This window comes from Myiozetetes cayanensis, unplaced genomic scaffold (assembly GCF_022539395.1).
Source record: "Myiozetetes cayanensis isolate MyiCay16 unplaced genomic scaffold, myiCay2020 scf30, whole genome shotgun sequence".
NCBI lineage: Eukaryota > Metazoa > Chordata > Aves > Passeriformes > Tyrannidae > Myiozetetes > Myiozetetes cayanensis.
Genome location: NW_026087522.1, coordinates 851,637 through 869,715, shown reverse-complemented (window position 1 = coordinate 869,715; position 18,079 = coordinate 851,637). Strand labels below are relative to the sequence as shown.

Below are 18,079 nucleotides of genomic sequence, written 5' to 3'. Positions count from 1 at the left end.
CCCACAAAACAAACAAACAAACAAACAAAAAACAAACAAAAGAAAAAAATCAAACAAAAAAACCCCCAATGTTCCACATTCTCCTGTGTTTTAGAAATTGTGTCAGCCAGTGAGTTTCACTAAATGCTTTGAAAGGTTTTCCCTCCGGATCCGTTTCCAGCACATCTCTTCCATTTTGGTTCCCAAACGTCCGTGAGTTTTCCTCGCCAAGCCCGTGCTGGGCTGTAAATCCATCGCAATTTTTTAGAGCCCTCCCTCCCTCGAAAAAAAAAAAAGTAATTATAGTGTCAACAATGAAGCACACTGAAGATAGGAATAATCCAAAGCCCCTCCCTAGTGTACAGCCGGTGTCTGAAATGTACATGCACCCACATTTCTTGGTTTCTGCTGCATCAATTGCCAAGGTCCTTTTGGTTCAACATAAGCTTTTAATGCCCATGTCTCAAGTTTGAAAGATTAACTCTTGACAGCTAAAAAAAAAAACCAAAAAAAACCCCCAAAAAAACCAAACCCCAAAACAAACACCCACAAACCAACCAAATCAAAAAAAAAAAGAAAAAAAGAAAAAAAATGAAAAGAAAATATATAGTTCTCTTTCATCTGTTTAAAAAGAACAAAAAATATTTAAACCAATCTTTGTAATAAACACTTCAGAAGGAAACATGGTTGAACCCGCCCCTCCCCGAGCCTTGCCCTCCCCACCCCCTTTTTATTGTCACCTGTGGTTCTCCTTCCCTGGAACCGTGCAATGTAGAAAAATCAAATATACAAACAAAACTCTTAATCCATCTCTTTCACGTCCCTAGAGTGAAATCTGGTTTTGTTTTCGCTTTTTTTTTGTCCTCCTTTTTTTTTTTTTTTTTTTTGTAATAAGAACCCGACCATCTCTCTCTCTCTGTGTGTGTTTTTGTTGGGTTTTTTGTTTTCTTCTGTTTTGTTTTGTTTTGTTTTTTAACTTTAATATTTACACCGAGGAAATCCGTTGGAAAGTTTTAAAGCAAAAAAACAAAAAAAAAAATGAAAGAAAGAAAACAAAAATAAGGGGGGGAAAAACCCACACCCCACACATCCTGAAGTTCTCGGCGCGGGAATCCGGCGGGGTCTGCGCTCTCTCCTCCTCCCTTTTCCCCCTGGAAAGGCGCTGGGAAGGAAGGTTTGGAGCTGGAATGGTGGGTTGGAGCGCCTTGCCTGGCTTGTCCACCCCCCCACACACAACTGGAAGGTCCCCCCTCCTCGGAGGTGTCCAGGCTGGGGGGTGTTAGTTTGGTATTCTCTCGATGTAAATGGCTGGGGCGGCCGAGCGGGCGATGGTGGCGATGAATCCGTGCTCGCGGCTCAGTTCCAGCCCGGAGGGCTCCGCCGGCTCCCGGGACACGCCGTCGTAGCCCTTTGTTGACGTGGAGGGGCTTGTGGGCCTGGCAGTACCCGATGACAGGCTGGTCGTAGCTGTAGTAGGGTAGAGTCTTCATGTGGTGAGGGACCTGTGGGGAAAGCAGAGCACACGAGGGAGATGTGTTAGGAGTGTTCCAGGTCCATTTATCACCATCCCTCCCACCCCAGATAAACCCCTGAGGCCTCCCAGGAGGGACAGAAATAAATAACAAAGTTAAACCATCCTTCTCTGTGTGTGTGTGTCCCCCACACTTTCACTGGCACAGCCCTCCCGGTGATGTTGGGTGTGTTAAAAAGGTGAGGAAAGGCAAGTTGAAAAGGTGAAAAGTGCAGGTCCCTGCAGCACGTGCAGAGCACTCTGGAACAGGGATGGTTGCACTGCCAGGCTGGGAGAGCTGGGAGTGTTCAGCCTGGAGAAGAGAGGGATCCACGGACACCTTGGAGCCCCTTCCAGAGCCTGAAGGGGCTCCAAGAGCTGGAGAGGGACTGGGGACAAGGGATGGAGGGACAAGACAAGGGGGAATGGTTTTTCACTGCCAGAGAGCAGGGTTAGATGGGATATTGGGAAGAAATTTTTCCCTGGGAAGGTGGTGAAGCTGTGGCTGCCCCTGGATCCCTGGAAATGTCCAAGGCCAGGTTGGAGCAACCTGAGCCAGTGGAAGGTGTCCCTGCCCGTGGCAGGGGGTGGAATGAGCTCAGCTTTAGGGTTCTTTCCGACCCAAACCATTCCATGGATTCCCTGATCTGTGCTCTGGGTCCCCACGTGGGGATGGACCCCACAGCTGGCAGTGCTGGCCCTGGATCAGAGGGGGCTGCTCTCCCTTCCAGTGCCTGTTTGTGGGCAGATGTTCAAGGTGCTCCTGGGGGCTGAATGCTGCCTCTTTTGGACAGCCCACCAAACATTTGTGTTCCCAGCAGCTTCCAAAAACTGGCCCTTCTTCCAGCGCCTGGAAGGAGACAGAGCATTTCCAGGGAGCTCAGAGCAGCCTGAGCGTGTCAAAGGACTGGCAAACCCGGCTTTCTGCACGGCTGGAACTCTCTTTATTCCTTCCCTGACAAAGCTGCTTGCCCAAGGTCATCATTTCCCGGCTTCTTTATCTTCCAACCTCACCAAGATAAACACTATCAAAGCAGCTCAACTGATGCTGCCAGAGCAGAGCAGACCCACACCTTGTACAAATCTACTTCAAACCACTGCCAGATCTATCCTGAATCCCATCTCTCCTTTATGTAAATCCTCAGGAACTGCCAGCCCCCCCTCCCCCCCCCAACACCTTCTTTCTTTTTTTCCATAAATATTCCACGCTTGCAAATGTTAATCCTGCGACTAAATGTGATTTATGGCGCAACATCAGATACAGATCTTTGCAGATAATTTTATCATCTGCAAGAGATGAGCTGATCAAGTAGAAAGAAATATGCTCTTAGGGAAAAAAAACACACACACACACACTGCAGGAGAGTTTATTCTAACGCTGCCACAAAACCTGAGCTCATTATAGCTGGAGAAATCCTACACATAATCCAATCTTGGAGCAAATGCCTTTTCATTTTCCAGGCTGAACTTTAAGTGAAGACTAGAGAGCTAATTCCTCACGAAATTTTTCATTGCGTGGAGCACTTCACTCAAAGGGGCAGGGAAAAAGAGGAGGGATTGAGAAGCACCTGTGAAGTTCTGCAGGGTCGCAGTTCCTCCTGCACGTGGATCCCCTCAGCAGTCTGAGCCCTGCAGAACCCTGGACAGATCCCAAAAATTCTTCCCCGGGCTGGAATTCAGCTGAAAACCTCGTTTTGCAGGGCAGCTGAATGGTGAGATGCAGGAGAGAAGCTGCTGGGGAGGATTTGATGGGACGAGACCCCTGAATCTCCCCTTGGATGCAGCAATTTCTGTGCCAATTCCTCTCAGGGCCGGAGTTTGTCCTCAGCTTTTAAGGCAGCTCTTTATGGTTCCATAAAAGCCAAGGACTGTTTGTGTTGTGGAGATGGAGGTCCCTGCTCTGCAGCAATAACACACAGTTCATTAACCACCTGAGGCCTGTCTGCAAACCCCAAACAGGAGTCAGAGGGGCCAGCATCTCCAAAACATCCCTAAACAGTGGATAAACACGTCCCTTCTCGGACCTTTTTCGGTGATTTTATACACTCTCTCCCTTGTTTTCATTTACACAGCTCCTACTGTGGCATTTTTGCTGATTCAGAGACCAACAAAACCTATTTAAAACCCTCCAAGCTGTCGAGAATTAAGTTTATAAGTATTTTAGTTCCAGGTTCTGAAGTAACTTCCCTTTTGTTTCGCTCTTGCTATGGAACCAATGCCTGACAAACTCAGCTGTGACCTTGGCCGAGTCATTTTATGAGGTGGAAAATGAGAAAGCTTCAGTCCTGCCCCCTGCTCATCCTTGGAGATCTCTGAGGTGAGGGCTGTTTGTGCTGGGACTAAACCAACACAGCTGTGACCTGAGCTGGGGCCTTTCAGCTGCTGTGGCCTCCAAGAGACCCCCCAAAAAAATACAAATAATACAAGGAAATATCCAAAGAGGTCATTAAATAAATCCAGTCTCTGGGATCGTGGCCTCAAGTGGTGGAGTCACCACTCCTGAGGGGATTTTATCAGATGTGTGGATGTGGCGCTTGAGGACGTGGTTCAGTGGTGACCATGGGGGTGGTGCTGAGTTATGGTTGGACTTGATCATCTCAGAGGCCTTTTCCAACCTCAACCAGTCTGGGACTCTTTATCTCAGTCCTTTTCCATGGAGGGCAAATCTTTCATGGGCCAAAAAACGGGAGTGAGGCTGAGGATTCACCTGCCAGCAAAGGGAAGGCAGAGGCAGGGGCAGAACAGGATCCTCTGCACGGGGTCCTGCACTGTCCCCCCCCTCCCAATCTGCTGCCACCAACCACCAAACTCCTTAAATTCAGTCCTGGAAGGAGTTCAGCTGTAAGTGAAGATGAGTTGATCATATGGAAACACAACATATGCAAAACAAACTCTTTCCTCTGGAGGATCTGTCACAACATCTGACTCAGCTCTTGGCTCCCTGGGCTCACTCACAGCTACACTCCATGCTCAGGGTGGGACATGGAATCACACAATCCTGGAATGGTTTGGGTTGGAAAGGACCTTAAAATCATCCAGTGCCACCCCCTGCCACGGGCAGGGACACCTTCCACCAGCCCAGATTGCTCCAAGCTGGCCTTGGACACTTCCAGGGATCCAGGGGCAGCCACAGCTTCTCTGGGAAACTCCTGGAATGCCAAAAGGTTTCACAGCAGATGTTTTCCTTCACAGCATTTTCTGAAAAAATTCCACTTAATTCTTCTATTTTAATCTCTAAATTCAACCCTGCTCTGAAGAAGTCGAGTTGTTGCACAAAGCCCTTCCTGCCCTGTGAGGTTGGGATTAGTCATCCCCTGTTGACTCCTGGAGCCCACAACCTCCCCACATCCTCACTCCCACGTGGAACAAACTCTGCACCTCAACAGCCACACACTTCAGCCAGAGCTCCTGTCACAGGCCCCATTTACACAAATCCCCAGCTACTGGAGGAAGACAAAAGATTTAACGGAGGAAATTTAGGAATGCAAATCCTCCCTTCCCGCAGTCCAAGTGACACTGGAGAGGTTCCCAGCTCAGCAGCTTTGCTGGAGCACAACTACCCCTCACCAAACCAGGCTGGAGTAACTGGAGTCACCCAAAATACAGCGAGATTCTGGCCTGGGTTGTGAAGTTATTTCTCAGCATTCCCCGTCCACTTTCCCTCTGAGAGTCCCCAGCGATGTTCAGATCAACCCTCAGTCACCCCAACATGCAAATCCACGGATCCACGCTGCAATTCAGAGGCTTTTTAAATTTCTTTTACACTGCACTGAATTTTTATCAACAGTTTTACTTACATCAAAAATGCTGGGAAGTAAATTAGCCACGATTATTACACAAGAAAGTTCTATTAAAAAAAAAAAAATCAGTCATAAGAATTCAGCCTGGACTCTTCTACTTCTCCTGAGCGCAGCCATTAAAATATAGATGATTTTTTTTTACCCAAACATCAGTAAAAATCCTTATTCTGGAACTAGAAAACTAGAAAACCAAACTTTGTGCTCACAGCAACAGCCTCGTGCAGGGAGAATTGTTGAGGGTCAGAGATTAAGGCTCTGTGTCCCTCAGAATCACTTGCAGTTCAGCCAGACCCGACCACTGTCCGTCCCAGGCTGAAATGATTTCCTGATCAACTCTGAAATCACCCTTTGGAAGCCCAGGGGCTCAGAACAGACCCACTTCAGGATGGAAATACGACAGGTTTGTTCTTTAGGCTCCATTTTGAAGAAAGATCTCCCACCACTCACCATCCTGCAGAGAAGGAGATGCTTTCCTGAGCCACATGAACAGCCCTGGATGTCCAGGTGACTCCCTGCCAGAATTCCCAACAGGAGACAGATCTGTGGAAGGACTGAAATCCCAGCAGTTTCTGGGGGAAGTGGGATGGAGTGCAGTTTAATTTTTCCCCTGAAAGGAGGATGGCACAAGGGCACAAACTGTCACAGGATTCCCAGACGAGTAACTGCCTTGGCAAGACCCTGAAACCCAGAGCTTGGCAGGGGAAGTGCTGCCCTTCTGAGCCCCAGACTGTCTCAGATGTCTCAGTCTGGGCACCTTGGCTGTACCCAGGCCCTGTTTAGACACTGCAGCTCAGACACCTTCAATCCTGGGCCTTCTGTCTTCAAAGACCTGCTCCGTTCATCCCCATGACATCACGACCAGCCCTGCCCTTTTAAGAAATAAAAAAAACCCCAAAAACCCAAAGCACAAATATTCTCAGGGAGTTGAACATCATCTGGTTTCACGTTTGCTGGTAGCCTGGAATCCAGGTAAGCTGATTTATGTGGGAATGCTTGCCTGGTTAATGATTACACGATTAAATTACACGCGACTTTAGAACTTGTCCATATGCGGTGGAAACTCGGCGCTTAAAAAATATGGCAGCTATGTTTTCTCATTAGTGCTAATATTGAGCCTCAGAGCACCATGACTTCATTGGTGAATTAGCATCATGGCTGTTGATAAATCAAATTCAGAGTTCATTTTCGGGCCCATCATAATTTAGAGTAAAAATAAGCAAGATGTACTAGTGGTGGCGTTGTGATCATCGGAGCACGCGGGCTCACCTTAGAGACACATTGATCAGGCACATTAGGCACAGAGAGCTGGTATAAACAATTCCAGTGATTTCACGCTGCTGAAAAAAATCACAGTCAACGGCCCTGGAACATCCCTTTGGAGCCAGCTCAGAGAAACATCCCTATCCAGGAAAAAAATGCCCCGGCCCACGCTTTGCCATCAAAGCCGTTCCGAGGGACAAACACGGGCGCCGAGGTTGGTGCTGAAACACAAAAAAGGGTCTGTGTTTTCTGCTTCCAGCTGGAGCAAACACAGCAGTGCCTGGCTGCTTTTTGAAGCAGCCCTTTTGTTCTGCAGTCCATGCTTCCTCAGGTAATTCCCCTACTGACAGAAACATCCAAACCTCGGTTATTAAACCGATTCGGTGTCGGGGGCTCGGTTGGGGGGGGAGGATGATGAGGGATCATGAGCACAAACGTCACTGAGAGTGTGTGTGTGACATCTGAGCGGCTCAGGAGAACTGTCAGCTTGAGGTTTAGGTGGTCTTTGAGGTCTCTAACGAGTCCAGGCTTTTCTGAGAGGTCTCAGATCCCTCGGGCAGCTTTGCCTGGGGTCCGTGTGCCTCTGCTGGGCACAGAGGGTTGAGTGGGAGCCTTTTGGAGGGTTTGAGCTGTAGGTACAATTCCCACCAGCAATCTCCCACCATTTCACATTCCATTTCCTCCCCACTGCAGACAGGAATCTCCCCTGCCTTATTTCCTCCCAAAGCAGATTAAAGGGCTGTGCAGCTGCCCCTGGCAGATGAGAGAGGAGGTGGCAGCCTCAGTCTGTACTGAAAGTCCCACCCCCACGTGGTGCTGAGCCCCCTGCCCCAAAATCAGCAAGATACTCCAACAATCCACCATTTTCCTCCAAGAAATCAAGGGAAACCTGCTGAACATCCACCAAAGGTTGGTGCCCCACAGGGATGTGCCAGTTCCTTGCACACACAAATACAAATTTGAACATGTGCCCGACCCAAACCATTCCATGATCCTATGATTTAGACTTGGATCCTGGAAGTCTGAGGATTAAACCAAGGCCTTTAGAACCAAGGCTGAAATATTTTGAAGGGTTGGGCACAGAAAGGCTTTTTCAATTTATGGAATGGAAACTTCTCCCTTAGGAAAATGGAACCTGGAGATAAAAGGTTGTGGTTGGCAGGTCTCAGATCATGTCCTGGTGAAAAAAAAAAAAAAAAGGTGGTGTCAGTGGAAATTTGGAGCCTAAATCCCACTAATGACTGACAAATGGACCCTTGATCTTATTCAATTGTATGTCTGGCTGGGGAAATGGGATCCCCAAACTGACACAGACTGTCAGAAGAGAGGATTTAGTATGAAAAATGGAGAGAAACATCAGACAGGAGACATGGGGAGGCCACCAGTTACTTCTCCATGTCCTATTAAAGATCTAGTTAGAGTTCATGAAGACATGGCTGAGAATTAATAACTACAGGAATTAAACAAACATCATTGTATTAGATATGATTAGAAGTATATTAACCTAAGAAATCAGATGTCACGTTAATAAGCCATTTAGGGGCTGTATAATACCTTACAAAGTGGATCAATTTAGTACAAACCAAATTAAAATACCACTATTAATTCCTGATTTGGGATGGAAATATTGCCCAACTTTCAAGCCAGGGTGCACCAAGGAGAGGCTTGGCTGATTTTTTTGGTCATCCCTGCTGAGTGCATCCCATGTTTTAAACCCCTGTGTCACGTCCTCCTGTCAGTTCTGCTGGGAAGTGGATTTTCAGCTCCCCTTCCTTCCCTTCCCACAGATAACTTCCTAATCCTTCTATCCCATCACACAGATGCCTTTCCCTTTAAAGCAGAACCTCTCCCCAGACTCTTTAGCTGCCTTTTTCTAGAGATCAGGAGAAAAATCATCTACACCCCACTGCTCCCTCTATGGGCAGATTTGATCTTTCAATCAGGAAATGAAAAGGTTTCCCTAAAGGAAACTCCCAGAATGAAGAAGAAGAAAAAAAAAAGGTCTTCTAAGCTTTGTTATTGTTCCTTGGGCAAAATATTTCTTTTAAATTGCTTGGTGTGGTTTTTTTATGGCGTGTCTGGCTCCTGACAAAAAGCCCCACTGATGAGAAACTTCCAGGGAGAGTCACAGGAACCTTTGATTTCCCACCGTGGAGGGCCAACAAAACAAACAAATTATCAGGATATTCTAATTGGAAAGGCATTAATATTGCTCTCAGTGCTATCAGGAGCAGTTCCTAGAGAACTCAAGAGGGATGGTGGTTCAAAAAAAAACCTTTTCCATTGCTTAGGGACAGAAGATCAGTCCTTCAAAGGAGGTGCAGCTGGAAGAGTTCCCCATCCAGATGTAAAGAATCCCTTTGGGAGCCTCCTCTTCACACTCAGGGTTCCTGAATCCACAGACCTTCAAAAGTGTCGTGGCTTTTAAGGCAGCTCAGCTTTCCTTTAGACACTTCCAGCTCTGTTTTCCCCAGGAATTTCATTACATCCCCAAGAATTTACAGGCTGCTAAAGAGCTCTCCCGAAATGGATGGCCTCCTCAGAGATTTTTAAATACAAGTCAGAGCTGTTACATTGATTTTGGACATCAGGAGAACGAAACTGCCTTTCCTAAAGTGGGAGAAACGTGACTCAAACTGCACAATATTTTGTCCCAAAGACATGAGAAGGTACAAACAATGCAACATGATGAGTGGTGATTAAACCCACACCACTGTGAGAAGAAAGGGATAAAAGAAATGGAAATTTTTTTCTTTCTATTTTAGCTACTTGTAGAATACCCAAAAGGTTTTGGCTGGAGTCAGATCAGTCTCAACCCATTTGGACTGGAAAAAAGCTTAGAGCCACATTTTAATTGGCCCTAATTCCATTTAATATCGAATATTTAATATTCAATAAAAACCCATTTTTACATAAAATCAAATAAAAATTATCTTCAGCGAAAAAATCAAGTCTCCAGCCCCTGCATCCCCAACAAGCTCTAAGATGACAAGGAGCCATCATTTCAAATTCAGTGCCCTAACAGAGCACGGGAGGAGCTCCTGCGATCCCGAGTGCCTCAGTTCCTGAGGAATCACAAGGGTTTCATTACCCCCACTGTCCCCCTCTTCCTTCTCGTGCCTGAGGTGGCACAAACCCCCTGGTTGGAGCAGGAATTGCTGGAGCAGGAGGGGCAGGAGAGCTTCTCCTGCTGATGGATCGCTCCCATTAGTGCTGCCGCCCACTGGGAACGGCAAACAACCCGAATTCCAAAAGGTACCGGGCTGTGACTCACGGTGGGGTGAGGGTTTATGCAACCACCATCCCCACTCAGCGTGAGGAACACCCTGCAGCACCAGGGGCTGAGGTGGAGCAGGGCAGAGCCCCAGGGAAATGCCTGTTTTACGTGGAGGGAGGTGAAAAAAACCTCAGGGGTGAGGATGAAGATGCCAGAACTCGAGGAGCATTTGGGTGATGCTTTTGGGTGATGCTCTTGGGTGATGCTGACTCTTGGGGATGGGCCTGGGCAGGGCTGAGGGTTGGACTGGATGATCCTGGTGGGTCCCTTCCCACTCAGTATGTTCCATGATTCCATGGTTCTGTGGAGACTGGCAGGCTGTGGGTGGCACTGCCTGGTGCCCAGGTTGGAGGACCCGAGCTCAGGGCTCCTTGAAAGGTCGTGGATTCTGGGAGACAGCCTGGTTTGGTGGAGAGCAAACCCTCAGCTCTGCTCCCAGCTCCCACTGAACACACAGAGAATTCTAATTCCTCCCCCCTGTGCTGAGGGGTGATGCTGCTCAGCCCAACCATCCACCTGCACCTAACCATGAGGGTACTCCTGGTAGCTGCATCTACACCGTCATCCCCCACTCACCTGTGGCAAAACAAGGACTTCCAGCTCCTAAAAGGCCTCAAGACCCTCAAAGATGAATTGCTACAAGTCCCTGTTTGGCCAAAGCTGTGACAGTTGTGCCACAGGCAAAGCAGGGATGTGACAGCAGCGCCGTTCCCGGGCTCCAAACGCTCCTGAAATGGCAAACAGGGCGAGCAGGGAAGGCAGGGAAGGGACTCAGACACCGCTGGAAAATCAATAGCACACAGGGCTTCGTGCTTCAGTCACGTTCTGCAGGATTTTTTTTGTACATCAGAGATCAAGTGAGCAGAAAATTAATGCAGGAGTGTCCAGCATTGCAGGCAAGGACGTTTCCCGATGAGAGAATTATTTTTTAATACTCTCCAGAAAACAAATGACTTTTTCCTTCCTCTGGGCAAGTGTTGCAATATGCAGGGGAATCATTGGTAAAGGCATATTCAGAATCCCTGAGAAAATTGGGAGGAAGATGGGTTAGGAAATATCCTTGGCTTAGCAACGTTTGCTGCTGCAAAAACGGAGCAGATCAATTCAATTACTGCAAGAAAGCCAAAACAATGGTGGCTATTATTGAGCAACAGTAGTTTAGGGACACTTTTAAAGCAGAAAGAAATATCTGGATGACAGAAAAGAAAAAAAACCAACACAAACCAACAGCAAACAAACCACATGCTAATCCTCAAAACAACCACTGTGTAACACGAGAGGAGAGAGCAGCAACAGCACAGGAAAAGCACTGAAAAATCAGAAACTAAGGCTTAGTGGTTAGCCCAGAGACAGCTCTGCTGCCCAGAGAAGCTGTGGCTGCCCCTGGATCCCTGGAAGTGTTCCAGGCCAGGCTGGACAGGGCTTGGAGCAACCTGGGCTGGAGGAAGGGGGTGAGATAGGGGCTTCAAGGTCCTTTCCAAAGCAAACCACGAACCCTCTGAGAACTGGCACAGAAGCAACACAGTCAAGATGGTGAAGACAGAGAGGAAAGGGAAGATGCTCCAAGCCGTCTGTTCCCAGTGGAGATAGAAATCAGCAAGTTTTCCTCATTTTGCCCCATTTCTAAGCGCTCCCAGAGTGCTGCTCCAGCCTCTGGCTCAGGACAGAGCAGCTCTGGGACCGCTCCGTGTCGGGATGGGGGAGCCAAAGCTGGAATCGCGGGCACAGGGAGGTGGAAATCTGTCTGGCTGCGAAACAAACGACGTGTTCAGACACACTGGGACAGCGATGAAGCGGCTGCTCTGAGCTCTGAGCGCTCTCGGATGCAGCCAGGAGAGGGCTGCAGAGCTCCGGAGCCCGCTCGCCCTGCAGGCTCCGGCATCCCAGGAAAGCCGGACAAATCTCCTTCATCCCTCGGCTGGCACAAGGAACGCCGATAAGCACAAATAGTTGTTACCCGCTTGGACTGTGCTCGACACATCAGCAGGGGTGGGGGGGGAAGGAAAATAACCGGGTTCAGGGAATCCTGCTGGAAAGGAAAACCCGCTCTGGGAGATGAATTTGGAAAGCAAAGGGGCGGCTGTTGGAAATACCTGCAGCTCACCTCAGCCAGCGTGCTTGGACAGCCTCCCAGCCAGCAAAGCAAAGGCTTTCCAGCTCCTCTGGTATTTTTTTAAGCTTGTTCTCGGTCGGGAAAGGTTAATTCCAGTGTGTCCCAAGGGATCAGCAAACGGGAGTAATTTGATTTTTTCGGTGTGGCGTTACCTTGGTAGGACACGGGGCTGGAACTTTAACAACCTTCTGTGTGGGATTGTGGAATCCCAGAATCCCAGGGTGGTTTGGGTTGGAAGGGACCTTAAAGCTGCTTTGGGAGGACTGTGAATGCAGTTCACAATTCAGTTTGGATTGTTACAAATTAGAGAATAATAGAATTGGAAGGGACCTTAAAGCCCATCCAGTGCCACCCCCTGCCACGGGCAGGGACACCTTCCATAGCCCAGGTTGCTCCAAGCCCCATCCAATCTATCCTTGGACGCTTCCAGGGATGGGGCAGCCTCTGGACAACCTGTTCCCGTGCCTCACCACCCTCACAGGGAGGAATTTCTCCCCTTTGATGGCTCAGCACCCACTGGGGCCACCTGGAACCAACCCCCACCACCTGTAAGACCCAGGCGATGCCACGACCAGACCCCAAACCACACAAGGGCCAAACACACTGGGACAAGAAACAGAAAGAGACCAATAAACCTCTCACAATCCCAAATCTGCTGTGTATTTGCAGTGCCCAGAGGCCTCCACAAGAGCTGGAGCTGCACTGGGTGGTACCCAAGGCTCGTGTGCTCAGGGAGAGTCCTTGCCCTGCAGAGCTTGCACTCCAGACAGGCGTGACAGATGAAGGGTGGGAGAAAGGCAAATAGCAAACAAGAAAAAAAAAAAAGATCTCAGAGCTGATGCACAGATTGAGGGACAGATTTTTCCACGAGCTAAATACATGAACACAGATCTCTTATCCCGAAATGACTCCCCTCGTCATGTGGCCACGGTGTGTGTGTGTGTGTTTGTGAGTGAGCACAGGAGCTGGGGTTGGGTGCACAATGTCCACAGCACACACACTGTGAGGGATTCACACCAAACAAGCTCCAGCCTGGCCCCAGGAACTCTCAGGGTTCACCAGTTTAGGTGAATCTCCAAAGGATTCAGTCCCTGCTCTGGGATGGACTCGACTGGAGCACACTGAGAGAGGATAATGTTGAGACTCAAAGGTGTCAAAGGTGTGATCCTGATCTGAACCAAACACCCTTGGGGGCCAGGGAAGTGATTCAGCTCCCCAGTGTCCTGAGACAGTTCAAACCTCCCAGTTTACAGCTGGGTTTGGCTTTGACACGGTGGTTTAAGGGGATGCCACAGCCCCCCAAGCAAGGGGTTTGCCTGCTCCTGCTTTTAGGAGCCCTCTATTTCCATGCAGTCCATCCAAGACCAGCAAAGCCTTCAAAGCAGAGCCTTGCACGTAATCTGGGCTAGTGGGAGTTGGAACTGGGTGGTCTTTGATGTCCCTTCCAACCCAAACCATTCCATGATTCCAGGATTCTCTGATCTGTGGCTGACACCGCCCTGAGGACACCTCAGACCTTCCCTCTCCACTCCCAGCTAAGAAGACAACAAAGGTGACACCGTGACTCCAGGTCACAGGGGGAGGCTGAACAAATGATCCCACAGTAACTGCAGCAGGAAACAGGTAAAAAAGACTGTGGAGAAGACACTGGATCTGTGCTGCCCTCGGATTCCCCCCTCAGGATCACAGAGCACACTCCTGAGGACAAAGACACTTCCAGGGTTTTCTCTGAAAACCTCAAACAAGCAGAAGGGTCAGATCACAAGTGAGCTGCCCACAGGGCCTCTGGAAAGGGGAAGAGAGTGAAAATATCCCTGAGAATGTTTTCATTCTCACCAGGGGACTGGCCAGGCTTCCTGAAACACAGAGCACAGGGCTAAGAGACACATCCTTATCTCCCATCTGCCCCCAGAGCAGGATGGAGCAGGTGAGGGACAGCACGAGGTGGATGGAGATTAATGTGGACTAAAAAAGGCAATTTATCTCCATGATCCCAGCCCTGTAAAAAAAGAGCATAAAGCACTGGCTGTTTCGACACAGCCCTTTATATTATACATATCCTTTAATATTATACATAATAGTGTTTCCCCATCACTAACAGAATGGGTTGATGAGATCAGTGGGCATTGCAGAAGCCAAATGATCACCCCACACCGGTGGAATGTGTTGTGCCTGGCAATCAGGAATAACTCAGCTTTGTGCATCACGAAATCTACCACAAAAGCACCTCCTTCCCCACACCCAAGGGTTCAACACATCACAGTTCCTCCCAAAAAGCCAAGGAAACAGAGCCAGGAGTCGAAGCTCAGCCCGACATCAGGCTCTGGGTGTCCATGATTATCCCACCTGAGACCTGTCCCAAGCCAAGGCCCAGATCAGACCCCTCCAGAAACATCCAGAAGGATTTATCCCCCCCTCTGATCCCCCCTGTGCTTAGTGCTGGATCCCTCAGACACAGCGAGTGCTGCATTGCCACGTTAATGAAATATTTACAGGGACTTTCTGGTCACTGGGTTGTTTTTTTTTTTTCCTGGTGACTCATTCCTGCAGGCACATCCTTCCCAGGCTCTGTCTGCTCCACTGCCTCTTGCCCATGGCCTTTGCCAAGGAGAGGAGGTTCAAGGTGGTGTGACCTGCACAACCCACCCCATGAAGAGTCTCCACCTCGGGCAACTCTGCTTGTTTCCTCTTCACAAGAATATCTATTTATTATTTATTTATTATTTAATGTGTATTAGTTAATATTACTTATTCTATTATTTATATTGTGTTATAATATTATTTATTATTTTATTTATTTTCTTTATTTTATTTATGATGAGTTCTTATATTATATGTATTAATTAATATTATTTAATATTTATTTGTTATTGCCAGCTGTCAGGACCCAGCAGCAGAACCAGCCCTTGCTGCTCCCCCAGTATATTTGATAGAGATGTTGCAAAGCTCCTCAGTAATTCTTCCATATATTTAATATTTGTGTATTTCCCTAATCCAAGGATTTCCTACAGGAATTCTGGCAGAGCTGATGCTCATTTAACCCTCAGATACAGGGCTCTGTTTTGTGATATGGCCCACCCAGAATCACACGAGGACCATTGACCAAAGACTTTCTGGGCCTGTATAAAAGGGGGTTTTAGGACTCTCAAAACCTTAAAACCTTGTCCCAGTGTCTCAGGTCAAGGGCCATTCAGATAAATTGGAGATGCCCTTCCGATTCCGGAAATTGAAATTATTGAATCGTCTCTGCAGCAACAAAGAGCCTTTCATTTCACCTCCATCAAATAACTGGGTTCACCCCTTATCAAATCAACAGGCCTTTCCTGTGATGTGTTCAAGGTCAGGCTGGAGCAACCTGGTCCTCTGGAAGGTGGCAGGAGGTGCCACTGGATGGGCTTTAAGGTCTCTTCCAATCCAAACCACTCCAGGATTCCACAAGTGTTCTGGGGATGGAAATCTTAAAGGTCTTTTCCACCCTCTAATGATTCCATGATTCTATTTAAGCCACGATTTCACTCTCTCCATCGTTTTCTCAAATGATTCTGGGGTTTCCCTCCTTATTACCCTGGAATAAAGGGCATAAAAAGCCCCACAAGAGCAAGGAGAAGGAGCAGCCCCTGCAGGGATGACAAGCAGGAATTTACTCCCCGAGGAGGAGCCTCAGAGCCTTCATCTCCCTGCTACAACAACACCCCCAGGTGCCACAAGTGTCACAAGTGATAGCAGTGCTGGACAATGGTTGACAGGGTTAACCTGCCCAGGAGGAGACTCAGCCTCTCCTTATTCCCATGGAACAATAAAAAAAAAAAGGCTGGGCCATTGCCAGCCTCGAAAGCAGAACAGCCCAAAATTGCCATCAAAGCTCCCAGCACTCCTCCACAATCCTCCATTCACTGGGGGCTTTGTGGTCAGGAACTAGAATGTTGCTTTTTGGTTTTTTTATGAAGTTCTAAGGAGAGGGGGAGGAAATAATAAAAAAAAAAATTATCTCCTGACAACGAGTCTCCTGTAGTAAAGTGCTGGAAATAATGAACAGCTGCAGAGCTGCCTCTGGAAGGTGAAGCCAAGGAAAGGCACCTTAATGTGCATTTAAAGCAGGAACAGGTCGGGCTCCGGAGGTGTTTATTGGGCATAATGGAAACATTGGGTTGTCAAAGGGAACATTAGACAAAAAAGGGACAGAGTTCGGTGGGCTGCGTTATTTAAACACATATTTATCCATCAGAAAGCAAACAGCTGCACATGAGAGGGGAGGGTGATCAACCATGGCTCCATTGTAGCCTCCACCATATGGTTTGGGGCTGACAAATGAGGGGATGAGCTTGTTGTAGGGTTGGTTTGTTGTTTTTTTCCCCTTTTGCCAAGGTATCAATACAAGAGGAATATAATCAAGTACATCTTTCTTCACCAGATGTCCCTCACTGAGGGCTCTGCTGCCACTCCCTGCCACAAGTGACACGGTGTGGTGACAATTGTTCAGCTGACAGGCACTCACGGAATATCCTGAGCTGGCAGGGGCCCACCAGCATCATCCATCCAGCTCCTGGCCCTGCACAGACATCCCAAAATCCCACCCTGCCCTGCTCTGCACACATTAACACTCCAACCTTTTTTTTTTCCCACGTGTTCCCCAAGATATTCTGGAGGAAAAAAAGCCCAACACTCAAACCACAGCACAACCCAAGCCTACTCTTTTTAAACCAAACCACTACAAAATGTTAAGAAGTGAGGTTTCCTTTGGGATGTGCGAATTTTTGGGAGTCAGATGCAAGGCAAGGTCTTCACTCTGCACCCTTCCCACTTTTCCTGAGTGGGAATATCCCCTGGATAACCCCCCTGAAGAAGGGGACAGCACAGAAGCTGCTCTGCCCCCACCCACCCCATGCTCCAGAACCAACTCAGAGTTGTAAAAAAACAATTGTTTGGCCAAGAACAAGAGCCAAAAAACCACATTCAGGGACAAACCTCGTCCCTGCCCCACTGTGAGAACAAAGCTCTGCTCTCCCTGGCCCTCCCTTTGTGTGGTGTTTACCCAAGGCAGAGAACAAGGGCTGTGTTAATACAATTAGCACAGCCAGGGAATCATTATCCTGTTGTCTGGCAAACTAATTCCGTGGCAATTCTGGGCTGTGCTGGTTTATTTTGACTAAATAAATCTTTTGTTTAAACCCCCAGAAAACTCCCTCCTGTCCCTGAGGGGCTGACATGGCCAAAAGGGACAGTGAGATTATTGTGATTTTTAGAGACCTGTGAGCTGAGGGTTTATGACAGCAGAGACCTTCCTTTATAGAGCTGCAACCAGCTGATATTTGTTGGGAAATTACGGATTCCATCCCATCTCCCCCCAGTCATCTCCCTTCCAAGGTCAGGGATGTTGTTCATTTACCACCTCTTGCCGTGTAAGACTTTCCATACCTCTGATCTTCCCGTTGCTTCCTCTCCCTCCCTTGTTTCCCAATCCTCCTAAAGCTGCTTTGAGGTGACCAGAACTGCAGGAGCTCCCCTCAGGTGGAGGGAGCAGAGAGGAATAATGATGTTTTAGTCTCGATTCTTTCCTGTTTCTCTCCATTTATTTGTTTTCCTGATCACCACTGAGCTGTTTTCAGAGGGCTGTTCACTATTCCAACATCTCCTCGGGCAGCACCTCTGACCTCTGTGGAGTTTTTAAGGGCCCTATTAAAAATCTTGTATTTTCTGCCTTTTTTTTTTTTTTTTTAATTATTCAGTGCCTGCTACAAACATGAGACATCCCTGAGCTGGGAGTGTAACAACAGGCCCTGGAAATGTGGGGTGATTCCATCTAATCCTGGGAATTTATTGACATTCCTGTTATTGGTTTGATCTAAAACCCCACTGAGCCACCAGCTGTGGAAGGGAAGGGAAGGAGAAGAGGAAGGAGAAGGGAAAGGAGAAGGGGAAGGGAAAGTTTTCCAGTTTCTCCCAGAATCCAGGATTCTGGCTGGGTATTTCCACCAAACATCATCACCCATCTCCAGCTTGGACTGGATACAGCAGTTCATGTGGAACCATGGAATCATTTAGGTTGGAAAATCCCTCTGAGATCATCAGATCCAACCAGCACTGCCCAGGCCACCACTGACCCATGTCCCCAAGTGCCACATGCCCAGGGCTGGTAAATC

The 18,079-nt window shown here is 48.1% G+C and overlaps 1 protein-coding gene across 1 annotated transcript in view; it reads right to left on the bottom strand.

Moving 5' to 3' along the window:
* Positions 1 to 1,123: 1,123 nt before the first annotated feature.
* The window catches only part of LRRTM4 (leucine rich repeat transmembrane neuronal 4), a 136,322-nt gene continuing 119,366 nt past the window's right edge, over positions 1,124 to 18,079 (bottom strand). The window contains 2 exon segments of the mRNA XM_050325727.1: positions 1,124 to 1,390; positions 1,392 to 1,481. Coding sequence (XP_050181684.1) covers positions 1,259 to 1,390; positions 1,392 to 1,481 — 222 coding nt within the window. The 3' untranslated portion in view covers positions 1,124 to 1,258.